The sequence below is a fragment of the Lithobates pipiens genome, unplaced genomic scaffold, assembly GCF_037356315.1.
Source record: "Lithobates pipiens isolate NorthernLeopardFrog02 unplaced genomic scaffold, aLitPip1_a1.2 Scaffold_13, whole genome shotgun sequence".
Lineage (NCBI taxonomy): Eukaryota > Metazoa > Chordata > Amphibia > Anura > Ranidae > Lithobates > Lithobates pipiens.
The window spans coordinates 546706576-546726545 of record NW_027507718.1 but is presented as its reverse complement, the minus strand read 5'-3'; the positions used below and the strand labels follow the sequence as shown (position 1 = coordinate 546726545).

Below are 19970 nucleotides of genomic sequence, written 5' to 3'. Positions count from 1 at the left end.
GAGCAGGAGGTCTTGGGATGACCGAAGAGAGCGGCTTGGTTGGTATTTTGCGACTAGGTCAGTGATGTAACTAGGGGCAGAGTTATGGATGGTGTGACGGAACCAATCCCACACTCCGATTGAGTGCTTCCGTCTATATACCGCTTCCTAAGTCCCGGAACACGAGTCCAATGGATCTGGCTATAGGAACCTCCAAGAACTAGACGACACCAGTCTTGGAGGACATCAGGAATGACCTTTATTTGAGATCTCACACAAAATATATACAGCGGGGTGACTAAAACCTAACCTAATTAGCGTGAGCTAATTATCTAATCAACACTGGACTCCTTCATTCAATTGCAGGTTAATTAGCACAAACAACAATAGGTGAAATAGTCTTTAGAATCTGTGTCAAGCCAGACTAGACTCACTTACATTATACAAGACAGACAGGTGGCTGGAGTTGATGACATTAGCATCTAAGAGTTTGTGTCCCAATAGTGTGATTCAGTCTATTGCTAACATGGAATTTACATATCCAGAGTCTGTGTGTCTTGGTAGGGGGGGGGGGGGGGGGCGGGACATGGATCTGAATCCAAGTAACACCACCTCAGGGGTCCCCAGGCATACAGCTCCCAAAGAGCACCGTTCCCCCAAATGCGAGGGCCCATAATCACAAGGCAAGAGGCTCACATTCAGTCCCCTCCAAGAGCCCCGGTCCCAGCTAGGTCTGTCACAGATGGCTTTGGAAATTATTGGTAGTACTTTGAATTTTATTCGTTGGGTGAGTGGAAGCCAGTGGAGGGATTGGCAGAGAGAGGTGGAGGACATTGAATGGAGGCCAGTGGAGGGATTGGCAGAGAGGGGTGGAGGACAGTAGTCGAGGCGAGAGATGACCAGGGAGTGAATTAGAAGCTTGGTGGTGTCATTAGTTCAAAAGGGGCGAATTCTGGAAATGTTGCGGAGGCTAAGGCGGCATTATTTGGACAGGGCTTGTATGTGGGCCTGAAAGGACAGTTCAGAGTGTAAGGCCGCGTACACACACGGGCGGACTGTCTGTCCAACTTAGTCCGCTGAACAGTGTTTCAGCGGACAATCCGCTCGTGTGTGGGCTTCAGCGGACTTTTTCAGCGGACAGTCTGACGAACAAAGTCTTACGGAATTTCCGTAAGACCGTCCGTTCAAACTTGGTTTCAGTGGACAGTCCGCTCGTGTGTAGGCAAGTTGGACGGACTAAGTATGGTGCATGCTCAGAACGGATTTACACGGCCGAAGTTTGCATTGCAGTGTATAGGACGTCGTTTTTCTAGTCCCGTCGTACGTGCTGTACACGTCATCGCGCACGCTTTCAGCGGACTGTCTGCTCATCGTGTGTGGTCAAGTCCGTTCATGCAAATTTTGAACGGACTGTCTGTAGATTGTCTGACGAACCTAGTTGGGCGGACAATCCGCCCGTGTGTACGCGGCCTAATGCCGCGTACACACAATCGAATTGTCCGGCGGAATTGGTCCGGCAAACAATCCGCCGGACTTTATAACGAACGGACTTGGCCACACACGGACGCTCCAAAAGTCCAGCGATTTCTAGCTCGATGACGTACAGCACGTACAACGGGACAAGAAAAAGGAAGTTCAATAGCCGGTAGCCAATAGCCTCCATCTCTTACTTGCTTCAGAGCATGCGTCATTCTTAGTCCGCCGGACTAGCACACTGACGAACGGATTGTACGCTGAAAACCAAGTCCGGCGGACAAATTTTGAGTCAAAACTACTTTCTAAGTCCGACGGACTTTACGGTGAAAAGCCCGTAGCCCACACACGATCGAATTGTCTGGAGTACTGTGGTCCGGGGAATAGATGTGCCCTTGATCTTGACAGAGAAGTCAGGGGAAGGGGCACGTGGGGGAGGAAATATTAAGAGCTCGGTTTTAGATAGATTAAAGTTTGAGGAAGTGGTGTGACATCCAGGCTGATACGTCTGTTAGCAGGCATGTACTGGCCATTGGGACTACCGGGAGTTTCCCGGTGGGCCGATGGCTCAGTGGGCCACTCTGATGTAAGGGGGCTGGTGATGGGACACTCTGATGTAAGGGGGCTACTGATGGGACACTCTGATGTAAGGGGGCTGGTAATGGCACACTCTGATGTAAGGGGGCTGGTGATGGGACACTCTGATGTAAGGGGGCTGCTGATGGGACACTCTGATGTAAAGGGGTGCTGATGGGACATTCTGATGTAAGGGGGTGCTGATGGGGCACTCTGATGTAAGGGGGCTGGTGATGGGACACTCTGATGTAAGGGGGTGCTGATGGGACACTCTGATGTAAGGGGGCGCTGATGGGACACTCTGTTGTAAGGGGGCTGCTGATGGGACACTCAAAATGTAAGTGGGCCTGGTCTGCAAGAAGTCCAGGTCCAAATTTCTGTCCCAGTCCAGCCCTGTCTGTTAGTAGATTAGTGATGCGTGAGGAGATTGATGGGGTGAGCTGAGGGGCAGAGAGATAGATTTGGGTGTCATCAGCATATAAATGGCAGTGAAAGCCATGGGACGCTATCAGCTGACCTAGGGAGGACGTGTAGATCGAGAATAGTAGAGGTCCAAGGACAGAACCTTAGGGGACTCCAATGGAAAGGGGAGTTGGAGAAGAAGAAGTGGAGTTGTAAGTGACACTGAAGATGCGATGAGATAGGTAAGATTCAAACCAATGGAGAGTGCAGCCATGGAGACCAAGAAAATGTATTTTTTTGAGGAGGAAGGGGGTGGTCAATAGACATGGGAGCCGTCAATAAATTTGTTTCGTTCTGTTCTGTTACGGTTCTTATTAAAATTAATTCGTACTTCGTATTTCGTGTCCGAAATTCAATTTCAATTCGTACGAAATACGAATTGTCGTTAGGTTTGTTAACTTGTACGAACGTTCTTTACGATGAATTTAAAGGCAAAAATATATACCTCAATATGGCAGTCGATGCTGATGGAAGTTTGGTTTTTATCCAAAATACGAAATTCCGTTGAAGAATTTCCTATCCGAAATACGAATTTTCGTTAGATGAGGGGCTCCCACCATCCCTGTGCTGTGCTGACTTCCTCCTGAGGATTCGTAAAACAAAAGTTCGTATTTCGTAGAAAATTCGGACGCATGGCAATTCCTATTTCGGATCCTCCTGAATGTACGAATTTAGGGAAATTCGTCCGAATTTGAGAATCGTACGAAACGAGTCGCACATGTCTAGTGGTCAACTGTATCAAAGGCAGCAAAAAGGTCCAAGAGTAAGAGTATGGAATAATGACCGTTGGTTTTGGCTGTTAGTTAATCGTTTGGGAGTTTTAGCAGGGCAGTTTCTGTGGAGTGCTGTGGGAGAGAAATCCAGACTTAAGGGCATCAAGAAGGTTATTCTCAATGAGGTGGTCGCCCAGTCCAGGGGCGTAACTATAGGGGTGCAGCAGTCGTGACCGCAACCGGGCCCTGTGATGCAGGGGGCCCACACAGCCCCCTCTACATATGGCCGGCAGCAGCATAGGCAGCTAGGGGTACCAGTGCACCATGGACACGGGTGGCTGGAGGTGGAGGGTGACTAGCAGAGCTCCATGCTCGACTACCGCACTGGCTGCTCTTTAATTGTGCATTCCCCGCATGACCTGTGTCCTCGGCCGGCTCCTCAGAGTACCCCTCTCCTGCTCCATGCATTGCCACTCAGTCCGATGTCTGTTCTCCCCAGCCAGAGTCACGCCCCCCCCCCCCCAGTCCGGCCCACACTGCACTGCATACTTCACCCTGGTAAACAAACTTTAAGCACACAGATGCAGTGCAGCCCTATGAGAGCCACCCGGAGGACACTGCAGGCTTGTCTGCCAGCCCCCCTCCTCCCCCGTCATACACAGATGATGAAAGGTCTTTCTGGGAGATATGCTGATCGCCCGTCCAGCACACTGGATGGAGCCCAGGCCAACATGGATGAGTGCGCGGCCTACAGCTTGGTCATGGTGAGTGAGAGGACCCCATCCCCCACACACCATTACATACTCCCTCCATCTCCCCCTGGGGACAGGGACCCCTTCCCACGTGGGGACAGGGACCCCCACCTCCCCTTGGGGACAAGGACCCCTTCTCACCTGGGGGCAGTAACTTCATCTGCCCTGGAGAAAAAGACCTCATCTCTTCTGGGGACAGGGACCCCATCCTGCTAGGGACAGTCCCCCAATGGGGCACCTAAAAATAAAAAATAGAAATAATAAAAAAAACTACTGATACCAGTGGTGGAACTACAGGGCTCACAAAGGTCATACCTGTGACCACGCCCTGGAGTTCCACCGCCGGACTCAGAGGGAAGGGCCCTGGCTGAGGTTCAGGGGGGCCCTTCAGGGTTTCTTGCATCGGGGCCCTGAAGGTTCTAGTTACGCCACTGGCCCAGTCGGTTGTAGACTAAACGTTCAAGGAGTTTGGAGGCAAAAGGGAGTAAAGAGATGGGTCTTAAGTTGTTAAGATTGGCGGGGTCGGAGGCCTTTTTTGGTATCGGAGTGACTAACGCATGTTTTAGAGGGTTGGGGAAGATGCCAGTAGAGAGAGAGAGGTTGAAGATATGAGTTAAGGAGTCTAGGATTGAGTCAGATGGTTACCGTAGTATTTGAGAAGGAACGGGGTCCAGGGGGGCAGGAGGTTAAGTGGGCATTAGAAAAAAGTTTAGTGACTTCCTCTGTAGTAGCCGGGTTAAAAGAGAGAAGTATTGATTGTGCAGTAAGGACAAGGAGTGTAAAGTGGGGGAGATGTCTGTAGAACGGAGATCTCGAGACGAATCGTCTCAATCTTATTTTTGAAGAGATAAGCAATCTCCTGGGCAGTGAGTAAGTTAGCGGGTGGGGGTAATGGAGGACAAAGTAGAGTGGTAAAGGTAGAAAAGAGTTGATGGGGACTGTGTGAGAGGGTGTTAACGAGAGTGATAACGTAGGTCTGTTTGGCATCGTGGAGGCCGGAATGGTATTTTTGGAGGGCAGATTTATATTGGCTGAAATCTTGCTGTGACTTAGTTTTACGCCACAGACGCTCAAGAGCGCGACTACGTTTTTTTGAGGCTTCTGGTATTGTCTGTCTGCCAGGGTTTTAGCGGTCGGGGGGCCTGATTCTGTGCGTAGTGAGGGGGGGGGGGGTCAAGGTATCCAGGGTCGATGACAATGAACTGTTGTAGACAGAAGTAGCCAAGTTGGGGCAGGACAAGGATGAGATTTTGTCATAGAGACAATCTGTAGCAGAGAAAAGAAGAGAAGGGTTAAGATGGCGGGTAATAGTTTGGTAGTTGGAAGGCAAGGAGGAGGTAGACAAGGAGAGAGTGAAACTAATAAAGCGGTGACTAGGGATGAGCCGAACACCCCCCGGTTCGGTTCGCACCAGAACTTTCGAACGGACCCCAAATTCGTACGAACTTTAGAACCCCATTGAAGTCTATGGGACTCGAACATTCGAAATGAAAAGTGCTAATTTTAACGGCCAATATGCAAGATACTGTCCTAAAAAGGGTTTGGGGGCCTGGCTCCTGCCCCAGGGGACATGGGTCAATGCCTAAAATGTTTTTAAAAATGGCCGTTTTGGCGGGAGCACTGATTTTAATGACGATTAAAGTGAAAAAAAAAGTGAAATATTCCTTTAAATATGGTTCCTGGGGGGTGTCTGTAGTATGCCTGTGAAGTGCCACGTATTTCCCGTGTTTAGAACAGTCCCTGCACAAAATGACATTTAACGGAAATAACATCATTGAAAACTGCTTGCGGTTTTAATGTTATTATCTGGTTCCTGCAATATGGTTGAAAATCATTGAGAAAAATGGCATGGGTAGCCCTCCCTGCCCATTACCAGCCCCTTTGGGTCTTGTACGCATATTAAGGGGAACCCTGTACCCATATTAAAAAAAGGAAATACGTGTGGCCCCCAGGCCCTATATACTCAGAACAGCAGTATACAGGCGGTGCAAACAAGACAGGGACTGTGTAGGTTTGTTGTGTTAAGTTGAATCTGTTTGTAATTTTCAACTGGTACATTTTTAAAGTGTAGCTCCAGTCAAAAAAACTATTTTTAAGCTTTTTGGAAAACATAGGGAAGGGTTATCAGCCCTGTATAATTTGTTTTGTCGTCCATCTTTTTTCATCTCACTTGCTGTTGTCTCCTTCCGTTTGCAAGTAGATGTTTGTAAATTGGATGTTTGAAAGTAGGGGCCTGCCCTATATGCTCTGCCGAAATGGCGGAACAAGGTGTTGGTTTTGCCACAACATTGTAAGCCCTGAAAGTGACTCTTGGTGGGCGCTGGAGCGCCCTGCTGTGAACGATTATATCAAGAATTGTAATTACATGCCATTGTTGAACAGTGGTAAAAAAAATTACCTTTGGTGGTTGTGGTGCTGGTGCCACAACACTATAAGTCCTCACAGTTACTCTGGGTGGACACAGGGAGGGGCCCTCCTGTGAAATATTATATCGAAAATTGTAATTACATGTCCCTGTTAAACAGGGGCAGAAAAAATGGGCCTTAGGCACTGGTGCTGGTGCCACGACACTGCAACCTCTCCCATATACTCTAGTTGGAATACAGGAATGAGCCCTGCTGCAAAGCATTGCATCAAAAATTGTATTACATACCCCTGTTAAACAGGGGCTGAAAAATTGGTCTGGTGGTATCACCTAGAACCAAAAATGTTCTTCCAAGATATAAGCAGGATCATTGAGGAGGAAGAGGATAGTCAGTCAACATAACAGGACAGTCACTCAGCATCAGCATAGGCAGTCTTGAAGGGATGTGACATTTAAAAAACAAAATATTCGGTTACATCAGCTTCAGGGGCTTGGTAGCTGGTGGTGATCCAAGACTGATTGATTCATCTTTATGAAGGTCAGTCGATCAACCGAGTCGGTGGACAGGCGCACCCTGTGATCGGTTACAAAGCCACCAGCAGCACTGAAGGTGCGTTCCGAAAGAACGCTGGATGCAGGACAAGCCAGTAGCTCAATTGCATACTGTGCAAGCTCTGGCCAGTGATCCATCCTCAAGACCCAGTAAGCCAGAGGATTTTCGGTGGGAAAGGTGTCCAAGTCTGACCTTGCCCCTAGGTATTCCTGCACCATGTAAATCAGACGCTGGTGATGGTTGCTGGAACCGATCATACCTTGGGGCTGCGGACTAAAAAATTGTCTGAAAGCATCAGTCAGACGGCCACCTTCTCCACCGCTCCTTCTGACCGATGCCTCAGCAACACGTTGTCCAGGACCAGGAGTTTGTAACCTCCCAGTCTCTGGGAATGCGTTGCACAGACCTTTCTGCAAGGCCTCCCGGAGATGTCTCATCCTCTGCTCCCTCTGCGATGGCAAGATAAGGTCGGTAACCTTACCCTTGTACCGTGGATCAAGGAGAGGGGCCAGCCAGTAATGGTCCCTCTCCTTGATCCGAAGAATACGAGGATCCTTCCGCAGGCTTTGCAGGATCAGGGAGGCCATGCAGCGTAGGTTAGCTGAGGCATTCGGTCCGGAGTCCTCTGGGTCACTAAGGACAACATGATCCGCAGCTACCTCCTCCCAGCCACGTACAAGTCCATGTGTTTCTTGGGACTGTAAATCATCCCTACAAGACTGCTGCTGCTGATGCTGAGTGCCAGCCTCCACCTCCATGCTGACACAATCATCCTCCTCCTCCTCTTCCTCCTCCTCATCCTCTTCCTGTGTGATGGGTGGCACAGCAGGAACACTGTCTGGATAAAGGGGGCCTTGAGAGGCAAGGAAGTCCTCCTCTTCCTGCCTCTGTTCTGCCTCAAGTGCCCTGTCCATTATTCCATGCAGCGTATGCTCCAAGAGGTGGACAAGAGGTACAGTGTCACTGATGCATGCACTGTCACTGCTCACCATCCTTGTGGCCTCCTCAAACGGTGACAGGACAGTGCATGCATCCCTGATCATGCCCCACTGGCGTGGTGAGAAAAAAACGAGCTCCCCTAACCCTGTCCTGGTGCCTTGGTCACACAGGTACTCATTGATGGCCCTCTGCTGCGTGTGCAGCCACTGCAGCATGGCCAACGTTGAGTTCCACCTGGTGGGCATGTCACATATAAGGCGGTTCTTGGGCAGGTTCAACTCCTTTTGGAGCTCAGCCAGCCGAGCACAGGCATTAAATGATCGGTGGAAATGCACACAGACTTTCCTGGCCTGCTTCAGGACATCCTGTAAGCCGGGGTACCTGCCCAAGAACCGCTGCACCACCAGGTTAAGGACGTGAGCTACACAGGGCACATGGGTCAGTTGTCCCTGTCGGAGGGCGGAGAGGAGGTTGGTGCCATTGTCGCAAACCACCATTCCTGGCTTAAGCTGGCGTGGCATCAACCACCTCTCTGCCTGCCCCTGCAGAGCTGACAAAACATCCGCCCCAGTGTGGCTCCTGTCCCCCAAACAAACCAGCGCAAGCACAGCATGGCATCGTTTTGCCTGCGTACTTGCGTAGCCCCTGGAACGCCTACGGAGCACCGCTGGTTCTGAGGACAGAGCACTGGAAGAGGCCATGGAGGAAGAAGAAGAGGAGGGGGTGGAGGAGAGAGGTGTGTCACAACCAATAGTAGCATTTTGGAGGCGTGGTGGCGGAACAACCTCCAACACTACTGCACCTTGTCCTGCATCCTTCCCAGCTGCCAGAAGAGTGACCCAATGGGCCGTGAAAGACAGGTAACGTCCCTGTCCATGCCTGCTGGACCATGAGCCAGCGGTAGTATGCACCTTACCGCTGACCGCCCTGTCCAGCGAGGCAAGGACATTGCCTTCCACATGCCGGTAGAGAGCCGGAATCCCCTTCCGTGAGAAAAAGTGGCGTTTGGGGACCTGCCACTGAGGAACCGCACATTGTACAAACTCACGGAAGGGGGCCGAGTCTACCAACTGAAAAGGCAGCAGTTGAAGTGTTAGCAATTTAGCCAAGCTAGCATTCAACCGCTGGGCATGTGGATGGCTGGGAGTGAACTTCTTCCGCCGGTCCAGCAGCTGGGGCATGGACATTTGCCTGCTATAATCGGACGTGGGTGTACTGCTAGCAGAGTTCCCGGAAGCACTTGGCTGTGACACACCTAATTCTACACCTTCATTCCTCTCAGAGCAGGTTTCAGAGAGGACTGAAGGTCTAGTGGGGTTGGAGATGCCAGCTGATGAGGAGCAAGGAGAGGTCCGCTTTGTTCTTTGGTGTGGGTCTTTGAGGTACGCTTGCCAACGAGCTGCATGGCAGGTCAACATATGTCTGGTCAAGCATGTGGTGCCCAAGCGGCTGATGTTTTGGCCACGTGAGATACGCTTGAGACATATGTTGCAAATAGCAGCGGTGCGATCTGATGCACTCGTCTCAAAAAAGGTCACACCAAAGAACTTTTAGAATAACGCGCAGAGGCAGCGCCCTGCACAGGCGGAGCTCTGCGGTGTGATTCAGTCGGTGTGCTGCCCCTAAGCTGGCCCCTGGAGGGCATCCTGCCTCGTTGGACATGTGCCTCCTCCTCCTCCTCCTCTCTCCTACCAGGCACCCACGTGGAGTCAGTGCCCTCATCATTCCCTCCCTCTTCATCGCTGTAGCAAACCTGGCAGTATGCTGCAGCTTGTGGAACATGACTGCCAGATTGCTGTCCTTCTTGAGCATCTCCTCTCTCTGTGCTCACGCTACTGCCTTCCTCTAGCTGAGTGTCATCATCAGAGCCTACAAAACACTGGGCATCCTCCTGGAGCATGTACCCAACACTGTGCTCAAAGAGTTCAGGAGACTCCTCAGGAGGACGTGGTGGATCTAGGGAAGGAGCCACTGATGATGACATTGAGAGGAGGGAAGACGATGCGTTGGCAGCTGCTTTGCTAGTACCCTGAGCCTGGGTGAGAGAGGATGAGGAGGATGAAGAGGGCTTGCTCATCCACTCTACCAAGTCGTTGGCATGTTGCGGCTCAACATGTCCAGCTGCCGAAAAGAAGGACAAGCATGTCCCATGGCCACGTGCTGATGACAATGCACCGTGTCCACGACCAGCACTGTTGTCTCTAGACACAGAGCCTGCTTGCCCTCTTTTATCGGCTCGCGCCTGTCTGCCTCTCCTTGCTGGCCTTCCAGACATGGTAATGGCCTGAAGGGAGTTGGGTAAAACAGCAGTTGGGTAGTGTATATTGTGCTGGAGGCACACAACACCCACTAACTCCTGCAGATGCCTTTTTTATAGAACACCAGAGATAAAGGGGTATATACAGATGTATACTGTGCTGTGCTGGAGGCACACACAACTTCCAATAACTCCTGCAGATGGCAAGTGGGCTCAAATAGAGAAGAGCTATGTAGGTGGATATAGCGGTATGTACTGAGTACAGAGCACGCAGACAGCACGCACTATCTCCTAACACTACTGACTGCAAGCTCTATTATAAAAGATAGATTACTAGCTATATAGGTGAGGTGAATATAGCGGTGTATACTGCGGTCAGGGCACACAGACAATAACCACTACACAAGAGCAAGATAGGAAATCGGCCGATAACGATCGGTGTATACTGTGTTGAAGGTACACAGAACACCCACTAACTGCTTCAGACGCCAACACACTACACAAGGCCGCCGCGCTGGCGGCCTTATATAGTGTGGGGCGTGTACTACACAGCCTGAGCTATAATTGGCCACAGGCATCCTGCTGATCGCCGCCATTACTAGTAAAAAAAAAAAATTTGTAATAAAAATGCCGTAAAACTATCCCCTATTTTTTAAACGCTATAACTTTTGCGCAAACCAATCAATAATCGCTCATTGAGATTTTTTTTACCAAAAATATGTAGAAGAATACGTATCAGCCTAAACTGAGGAAAAAAATGTTTTTTTATATATTTTTGGGGTATATTTATTATAACAAAAAGTAAAAAATTATGCGTTTTTTTCAAAATTGGCGCTCTATTTTTGTTTATAGGAAGAGAATATAATAGAAAATAAAACAAGAGAATAGAATAAATAAAATAGAAAAGAAAAGAATGGAATAGAATAAAATAAAACAGTATAGGAAAAAATAGAACAGGACATAATAGAATAGAATACAAAATTAAAATACTAGAATAAAATTAAATAGAAAAAAATTAAATAGATTAGAATAGAATATTCATACTATTTGTGTAACTAAAATAAATCTAAATTTCTGATGAGAAAAAAAAGATTAGAATAAAATAGAACAAATGTAGTTGTCTTCCGAAATTCCAACTGATTTGAGTAAAATAGAAAAGAATAGAATAGGAAAAAATAGAATAGATTAACATTTAATAAAATAAAATAGAAAAAATATAGCCGTCTTCCAAAATTCGAATCGTTTAGAAAATAAACAAATATACTAAACTGAATCCAAATATATATCAAATTAATTAAAAAACAAATCATTCTAACATAAGGAATATGATGAAACTAAATTATTAACTTAAGTCATGATTTTGAAAGTGGCAATAAATACAGTAAGATATAGAAGTAAGTGAAATAAGATGATGATGCCTGCTTAGGCTGCTTCATAGGAAAGAATAAAACAGAATATTATAGAAAATAAAACACTAGAATAGAATAGAAAAGAAAAGAATAAAGCTCAATATTTGAACTGATTTGAGTAAAATATAAAAGAATAGAATAGGAAAAAAATAGACTAGATTAGAATAGAATAAAATAAAATAGAACAAATATAACCGTCTTCCAAAATTCAAATCGATTAGAAAATAACAAATATACTAAACTGAATCCAAATATACCAAATGAATTAAAAAACAAATCATTCTAACGTAACGAATATGATGAAACTAAATTATTAACTTAACAAATTAATTTGAAAATTGCAATAAATACAGTAAGGTATAAAAGTGAAAAAAGATGATGATGCCTGCTTAGGCTGCTTTATAGGATAGAATAAAACAGAATATTATAGAAAATAAAACACTAGAATAGAATAAATAGAATATAAAATAAAAGAAAAGAATAACATAAAACAGAAAAGAAAAGAATAGAATAGGATATAATAGAATAGAATACAAAATTAAAATAATAGAATAAAATAAAATAGAACAAATATAGCCGTCTTCCGAAAACCGAATTGATTGGAAAATAAGGAATATACTAACCGATTCTGAATATACTAAATTAATTTTGAAAATGAATCAATCATTCTAACATAACAAATACGATGAAACGAAATGATTAACTTAACGAACGAATCCGAAAAGAAACACATTTTTCCTTCGCGCACATCGCTAGTACTTTTATTTTCTTCATCAACACTCATCCCTCCCAGTTATTACCTTTTGTATCACTTCTTCTTCCCTTTTAGATTGTAAGCTCTTAGGACCATGGCCCTCCTATATAAATTCTGAATAATAATAATAATAATAATAATAATAATAATAATGCTCTCGCACACAATGATTCTAGATCCCTAATACAATAAAAAGAATTCCAATCCTCCGCTGTCCTATCAGGAGAGACTTTGCTCGTATTGACAAGGTTGGACATATGGGGTTAATGTCGCCTGTAGAAGAAGCTCAGAGGACAACAAGGGTTGGTGCACATGGGGATTTTTTTCAGGCATTCCCCATGCCTAGCGTAAGTTCCCAGTACTTTCCCACACCCAGGGATGAGGGGGAGGCATAAGTGCTGAGAATTTCTACTGTGCATGGAAAATTCTCCAAATATATGTACCCTAAATCTGCACTAGTAAGGCAGCCAATCACATGCTTCCTACTGCACAGGTCTGTGACTAGCCATGATCCCGAGGTCTGACTTCCTCCCTTTTACACTGGAGACTTCACAGCTTAGTATTCCTGCACCGGCCTCTCTAATAGGGGGCCCCCTTCCTATCCCAGGCCCCATAGCAGTAGCATGGACTGCTTAGGGTGCTGTTACAGCACTGGGACCAAGCATGCAAAACACCCCATGCTTGGTCCCAGTGCTTGGATGCTTGGTCCCAATGCTTGGATGCTTGGTCCCAGTGCTTGGATGCTTGGTCCCAATGGTTGGATGCTTGGTCCCAGTGCTTGGATGCTTGGTCCCAATGCTTGGATGCTTGGTCCCAGTGCTTGGATGCTTGGTCCCAATGCTTGAATGCTTAGTTCCAATGCTTGGAAGCTTGGTCCCAATGCTTGGATGCTTAGTTCCAATGCTTGGAAGCTTGGTCCCAATGCTTGGATGCTTAGTCCCAATGCTTGGAAGCTTGGTCCCAATGCTTGGAAGCTTGGTCCCAATACTTGGATGCTTATTCCCAATGCTTGGAAGCTTGGTCCCAATGCTTGGATGCTTAGTCCCAATGCTTGGAAGCTTGGTCCCAATGCTTGGATGCTTGGTCCCAATGCTTGGATGCTTATTCCCAATGCTTGGAAGCTTGGTCCCAATGCTTGGAAGCTTGGTCCCAATACTTGGATGCTTATTCCCAATGCTTGGAAGCTTGGTCCCAATGCTTGGATGCTTAGTCCCAATGCTTGGAAGCTTGGTCCCAATGCTTGGATGCTTGGTCCCAATGCTTGGATGCTTATTCCCAATGCTTGGAAGCTTGGTTCCAATGCTTGGAAGCTTGGTCCCAATGCTTGAATGCTTATTCCCAATGCTTAGAAGCTTGGTCCCAATGCTTGGAAGCTTGGTCCCAATGCTTGGATTCTTGGTCCCAATGCTTGGATGCTTATTCCCAATGCTTGGAAGCTTGGTCCCAATGCTTGGATGCGTGGTCCCAATGCTTGGAAGCTTGGTCCCAATGCTTAGATGCATGGTCCCAATGCTTGGATGCTTAGTCCCAATGCTTGGAAGCTTGGTCCCAATGCTTAGATGCTTGGTCCCAATGCTTGGATGCTTAGTCCCAATGCTTGGAAGCTTGGTCCCAATGCTTGGATGCTTGGCCCCAATGCTTGGAAGCTTGGTCCCAATGCTTGGATGCTTGGTCCCAGTGCTTGGATGCTTGGTCCCAGTGCTTGGATGCTTGGTCCCAATGCTTGCATGCTTGTTCCCAATGCTTGGAAGCTTGTTCCCAATGCTTGCATGCTTGGTCCCAGTGCTTGGATGCTTGGTCCCAATGCTTGGATGCTTGGTCTCAGTGCTGCAACAGCACCCTAAAGCTGGCCATACACCTATAGATTATCTGCAGATTTTCTATGGTTTGATGGAAAAAGTGCAACAGATTTCTCCATGTTCGCTAAACTGTGTGGATGGAGGAATCTAACCATAGAAAATCTGCATACAATCTATAGGTGTATATGGCCGGCTTAAGCAGTGTTGGATGTTGAAGATCAGCGGCAGATGTTAGTAATAGCCCTTCTCTTTTACACCGAGTACTTATTTTTTTATTTTTATTTTTTAAGTGATAACTTCTGAAAGCCAAATACAACTCTAGCATGTGATTTTATTGGGCATAATAACGTCCTACAGAAAAAAAAAAAAAGAAATAATAAAAAAAAAAGAAAAAAAGAAAAAAAAAGAAATCAAATAAAACAAGAGGTATAAAAAAAAAAAAGAAAAGAAGAGAAATAGAAAAAAATATAACAATAAAATAAATAAATAAATAAACACCTAAGGAAAAAATAGAAAATAAATTAATAAGGACAAAAAAAATTATAAATACATAAACACATAAGGGAAAAAATTGAAAATAAAGAAATAAGGACAAATAAATAAATAAATACATAAGGGGGAAAAATAAAAAATAACACATAAGTTTGTGTTATTCGGAGGAATCTCTTTGCTGAGTTGGCGCTGTTGCCCAAAACTCAGCAGATCTATTACCTCCTCTTTGTGACAACGTCCCCTTTGAACTGTTCCAGTAAACATTACAAGAACATAAACGCACGGGGGGGGGGGGGGGGGGTTATTTATGAAAGGCAAATCCACTTTGCACTACAAATGTAAAACTACAGGTGCAAAGTGCACTTGGAAGTGCATTCACTGTAGGTCTGAGGGGGGGGGGGGGGGGGGGGCGTGCAAGGAAAATAAAAGACAGCATTTTAGCTTGCACATGATTGGATGATAAAATCAGCAGAGCTTCCCCTCATTTCAGAGCTTCCCCTCAGATCTACAGCCACTGCACTTCCAAGTGCACTTGTAGTGCAAAGTGGATTTGCCTTTCCTAAATAACCCCCAAAGGGCAGCCTTTCTCAACTTTTTTTTTACCCCAGGGGAACCCCTAAAATAGTTTTCAGGTCTCGGGGGAAACCCTAACTAAAACTAATAGGCGAAAAATAAAAAATAACACACAAGGGGAAAAATAAAAATTACACCTAAGGGGGGAAAATAAAAATTAAACACATAGGACAGCTTTTCGCAACCTTTTTACCCCAGGGGAACCCCTAAAATAGTTTTCAGGTCTCGGGAAACCCTAACTAAAACTAAAAGGGGAAAAATAAAAATAACACATAAGGGGAAAAATAAAAATGAAACATAAGGGGAAAAATAAAAATTAAACATAAGGGGAAAAAAAATGTAAACACATAGGACAGTCTTTTTCAAGCTTTTTACCCCAGGGGAACACCTAAAATAGTTTTCAGGTCTCGGGAAACCCTAACTAAAACTAAAAGGGGAAAAAATAAAAATAACATATAAGGGGAAAAATAAAAATTAAACATAAGGGGAAAAATAAAAATTACACATAAGGGGGGGGAAAAAAATGAAACACATAGGACAGCCTTTCTCAACCTTTTTACCCCAGAGGAACACCTAAAATAGTTTTCAGGTCTCGGGAAACCCTAACTAAAACTAAAAGGGGGAAAAATAAAAATAACACATAAGAGGAAAAATTAAAATTACACATAAGGGGAAAAAATAAAAATTAAACATAAGGGGGGAAAAAAAAAATTAAACACATAGGACAGTCTTTCTCAAGCTTTTTACCCCAGGGGAACACCTAAAATAGTTTTCAGGTCTCTGGAAACCCTAACTAATACGAAAAGGGGAAAAAATAAAAATTACACATAAGGGGAAAAATAAAAATTAAACATAAGGGGAAAAATAAAAATTAAGCATAAGGGGAAAATAAAAATTAAACATAAGGGGGGGGGGGGGGGGATGTAAACACATAGGACAGCCTTTCTCAACTTTTTTACCCCAGAGGAACACCTAAAATAGTTTTCAGGTCTCGGGAAACCCCAACTAATACGAAAAGGGGAAAAAATAAAAATTAGACACATAGGACAGCTTTTCTCAACCCTTTTACCCCAGAGGAACCCCTAAAATAATTTTCAGGTCTCTGGAAACCCCAACTAATACGAAAAGGGGAAAAAATAAAAATAACACATAAGGGGGGAAATAAAAATTACAAATAAGGGGAAAAATAAAAATGAAACATAAGGGGGGAAAAAATTTAAACACATAGGACAGTCTTTCTCAACCTTTTTACCTCAGAGGAACCCCTAAAATAGTTTTCAGGTCTCTGGAAACCCTAACTAAAACTAAAATGGGAAAAATAAAAATTACACATAAGGGGAAAATAAAAATTACAAATAAGGGGGGAAATAAAAATTACAAATAAGAGGGGGGAATAAAAATTACAAATAAGGGGAAAAATAAAAATTAAACATAAGGGGGGAAAAAATGTAAACACATAGGACAGCCTTTCTCAACCTTTTTACCCCAGAGGAACCCCTAAAACAATTTGCAGGTCTTGGGAAGCCCTAACTAAAACTAACCCACCGAAGCTCAATACACAAATGGTCAGTAGGAGGTTTGAACCCCCTTCCGTGGTGGTCAGAATGCCACCTTTACAGGCAGCTAAAAAGATCTTTGGTGCCATGCTGCTGGCTCTACCAAGTGGCATTTGGGCCTGGAACTACGCAGGCACCATTAAATAGGAGGTCAAACCAGGAAAAAGCTCAAGGAACTCCTAGCAATAGCTGGAGGAACCCTAGAGTTTCACTGAACCCTGGTTTGAGAATCACTGATGGGAGAAAATAAAAATAAACACAAAAAAGGAAAAGTAAATAAATAAACTTTTATGGAAAAATAAAAATAAAAACATAAGGAATAAAAATAAGCATATATAAAATAAGTAAACATATACACTAAAAATTAAAATAAACACATATGTAAAAAAAATAAAAATAAAGAGGAAAAAAATAAACACACTGGGGAAAAATAAAACTAAACATATAAGGAAAAAAATAAAATAAACACACGGGGGGGGATAAAACTAAACATATAAGGAAAGAAATAAACGTATAAGAAAACAAATAAACACATACAGAAAATAAAGGTGGATAAAAATAAAAAAAGAGTAACATATAGTCTGATAATTATATTTGGGTCTGACCTTATTGCCTTCTAAGCTATAATAATCATCATTTTATTAATAAATATGACACTGACCTGCGGAGATGGCCACACAGAGGAAGACGGTGCAGAAGACCAGAGGGGTCATTGTTGAATCTCACCTTCCTTCTGAGAGGTGTGAAGATATGTGGATCTCTATACATTGATGGCTCCTGTTTTGTCATCTTCATGTGATGTTGTGGCATTTCCCAGGGGGTTTCTCAAGGCTTGGCTCCAGGAGTGACCTTTACAGACATTGGATTATTGCAATTTTTAACCACATACTTTTTTGTTTCTTTTTTGGTACACTTGTTAAAATCAGCATTTTTTTTTTAATATCAATAATTATTTACAACCCCCAAACATTATATATTTCCTGATAGCAGAGGCCCCTGAGAATAAAATAGTGGCAGTTGGGGTTTATTATGTCAAACCAAACTATATTTGCACGTCCCTTGTCACTGCATATTTTCAGGAAAAAGTACACTTTTAGTGCACACAAACACAATATACTGCGCTTTGAAAAAAAGTATTCATACCCCTTGAAATGTTCCACATTTTGTCATGTTACAACCAAAAAACGTAAATGTATTTTATTGGGATTTGATGTGATGGACCAACACAAAGTGGCACGAAATGATAAATGTTTTTCAACATTTTTTACAAATAAATAAGTGAAAAAGTGTGGGGGGGTACATTTGTATGGCGCCCCCCGGAGTCAATACTTTGTAGAACCGCCTTTCTCTGCAATTACAGCTGCAAGTCTTTTTGGGGGTGTCTCTACCAGCTTTGCACATCTAGAGAGGACATTTCTGCCCATTCTTCTTCTTTGTAAAATATCTCAAGCTCTGTCAGATTGGATGGAGAGCGTCTGTGAGCAGCAATTTTCAAGCCTTGCCACAGATTCTCAATTGGATTTGGGTCTGGACTGTGACTGGGGCCATTCTAACACATGAATATGCTTTGATCTAAACCATTCCATTGTAGCTCTGGCTGGATGTTTCGGGTCGTTGTCCTGCTGGAAGGTGAACCTCCGCCCCGGTCTCAAGTCTTTTGCAGACTCTAACAGGTTCTCTTCTAAGATTGTCCTGTATTTGGCTCCATCCATCTTCCCATCAACTCTGACCAGCTTCCCTGTCCCTGCTGAAGAAAACCATCCCCACCACATGATGCTGTCACCACCATGGCTCACGGTGGGGATGGTGTGTTCAGGGGGATGGGCAGTGTTAGTTTTCCCCACACATAGCGTTTTGCTTTTAGGACAAAAATTACATTTTGGTCTCATCTGACCAGATCACCTTCTTCCACATATTGCTGCCCCCTCCCCCACATGGCTTCTCACAAACTACAAACAGGACTTCTTATGACTTTCTTTCTCCAATGTCTTTCTTCTTGTCACTCTTCCATAAAGGGCAGATTTGTGGAGAGACGACTAATAGTTGTCCTGTGGACAGATTCTCCCCCCTGAGCTGTGGATCTCTGCAGCTCCTCCAGAGTTTCCATGGACCTCTTGGCTCTTCTCTGATGAATGCTCTCCTTGCCCGGCCCGGTCAGTTTAGGTGGACGGCCATGTCTTGGTAGGTTTGCAGTTGTCCCATACTCTTTCCATTTTTGGATGATGTAGTGCTAGTTCTATTGTGTTTGTATACTAAATTTGGAGTTTCTAGCTATAAGTGACCCCGAGACATGAGGCCCCAAAGTCGGGTCACAAAATGTCATTCTCTGCTGCAGAAAAGTGCTTGACATTTTGCGATCCGAACTTTGGGGCCCGTAACTCGGGGTCACTTGGAGCTAGAAACCCCAAATTTGGAGATGTTGTAGTGCTAGTTCTATTGTGTTTGCATACCAAATTTGGGGTTTCTAGCTGCATGTGGCCCCGAGATACGTGGCCCCAAATTCGGGTCGAAAAATGTTCGAATTTGATTCAAATTTTGTTTGAATGCGTTAGCATTGTAATTCGGTAATTCAGATGCATCCGAATGTCCGAATAATGAAAATTCATCCGAATTTCGATTCGGAACGAAATGAAATGCACATGTCTACAGGTGACAAGTCCTATTAACCCCCCCCCCCGATATCTCCCATGCCCCCCACTGCAGCTAATCGAGCACAGATAACAAATTGTCACCAGCACAGGAATAGAGGGGAAGTCTTTCAACGGGGGACACCAGATTGCCTCACTTCCTGTTTTGGCTATGGGACAGAAAGTGAAAGGGAATTTTCCCCAATGGGACCACTCTATCCAAAATGAAAAAAAAAACTTTACCGAGGGGGTGGGAAAGTTCTATCAAGCATACCTAACCCGGTCTGTGCTCTGCTGGCAGATTTCCTTATCAGCTGGAAACTAGGTGTGTGCACTGTCTGTACCTAGGGCTAAAGATCTCAAGGCTTGGCTGGTACAGAGTATGTTAAGGCTCTTCTAAAAAATAAAATAATTGTCCTTGGTTTGTATCTTTAATCGCCCATTGCAAGCTATTCTGAACATTAGAAGTTGTTTATAGAGTCCTGTGCATGCACCTTCTCCGAAGAGACTAGAAAGGTAGAATATATAGTTTTGTAAATAATTTTTGTATTTCATTATATATATAGCCAGTATGGTGGCCTGAAATTATGGGAGGAGCCTGGAGGGTATCTAACCACCTCAATACCAGGCACCCCCTTCCTGCCCAAGCCAATTTTTACCTTTCAGCGCTGTCGCCGTTTCAATGACAATT

General features: G+C 44.6%; 1 protein-coding gene across 1 annotated transcript in view; it reads right to left on the bottom strand.

Moving 5' to 3' along the window:
• Positions 1-17496, bottom strand: part of LOC143975808 (uncharacterized) — a 42914-nt gene extending 25418 nt beyond the window's left edge. The window contains exon 1 of the mRNA XM_077478359.1: positions 17314-17496. Within this exon, the coding sequence (XP_077334485.1) occupies positions 17314-17365 (52 nt within the window). The 5' untranslated portion in view covers positions 17366-17496. The remainder of the gene's footprint in view (positions 1-17313) is intronic.
• Between the last annotated feature and the right edge of the window lie 2474 nt (positions 17497-19970).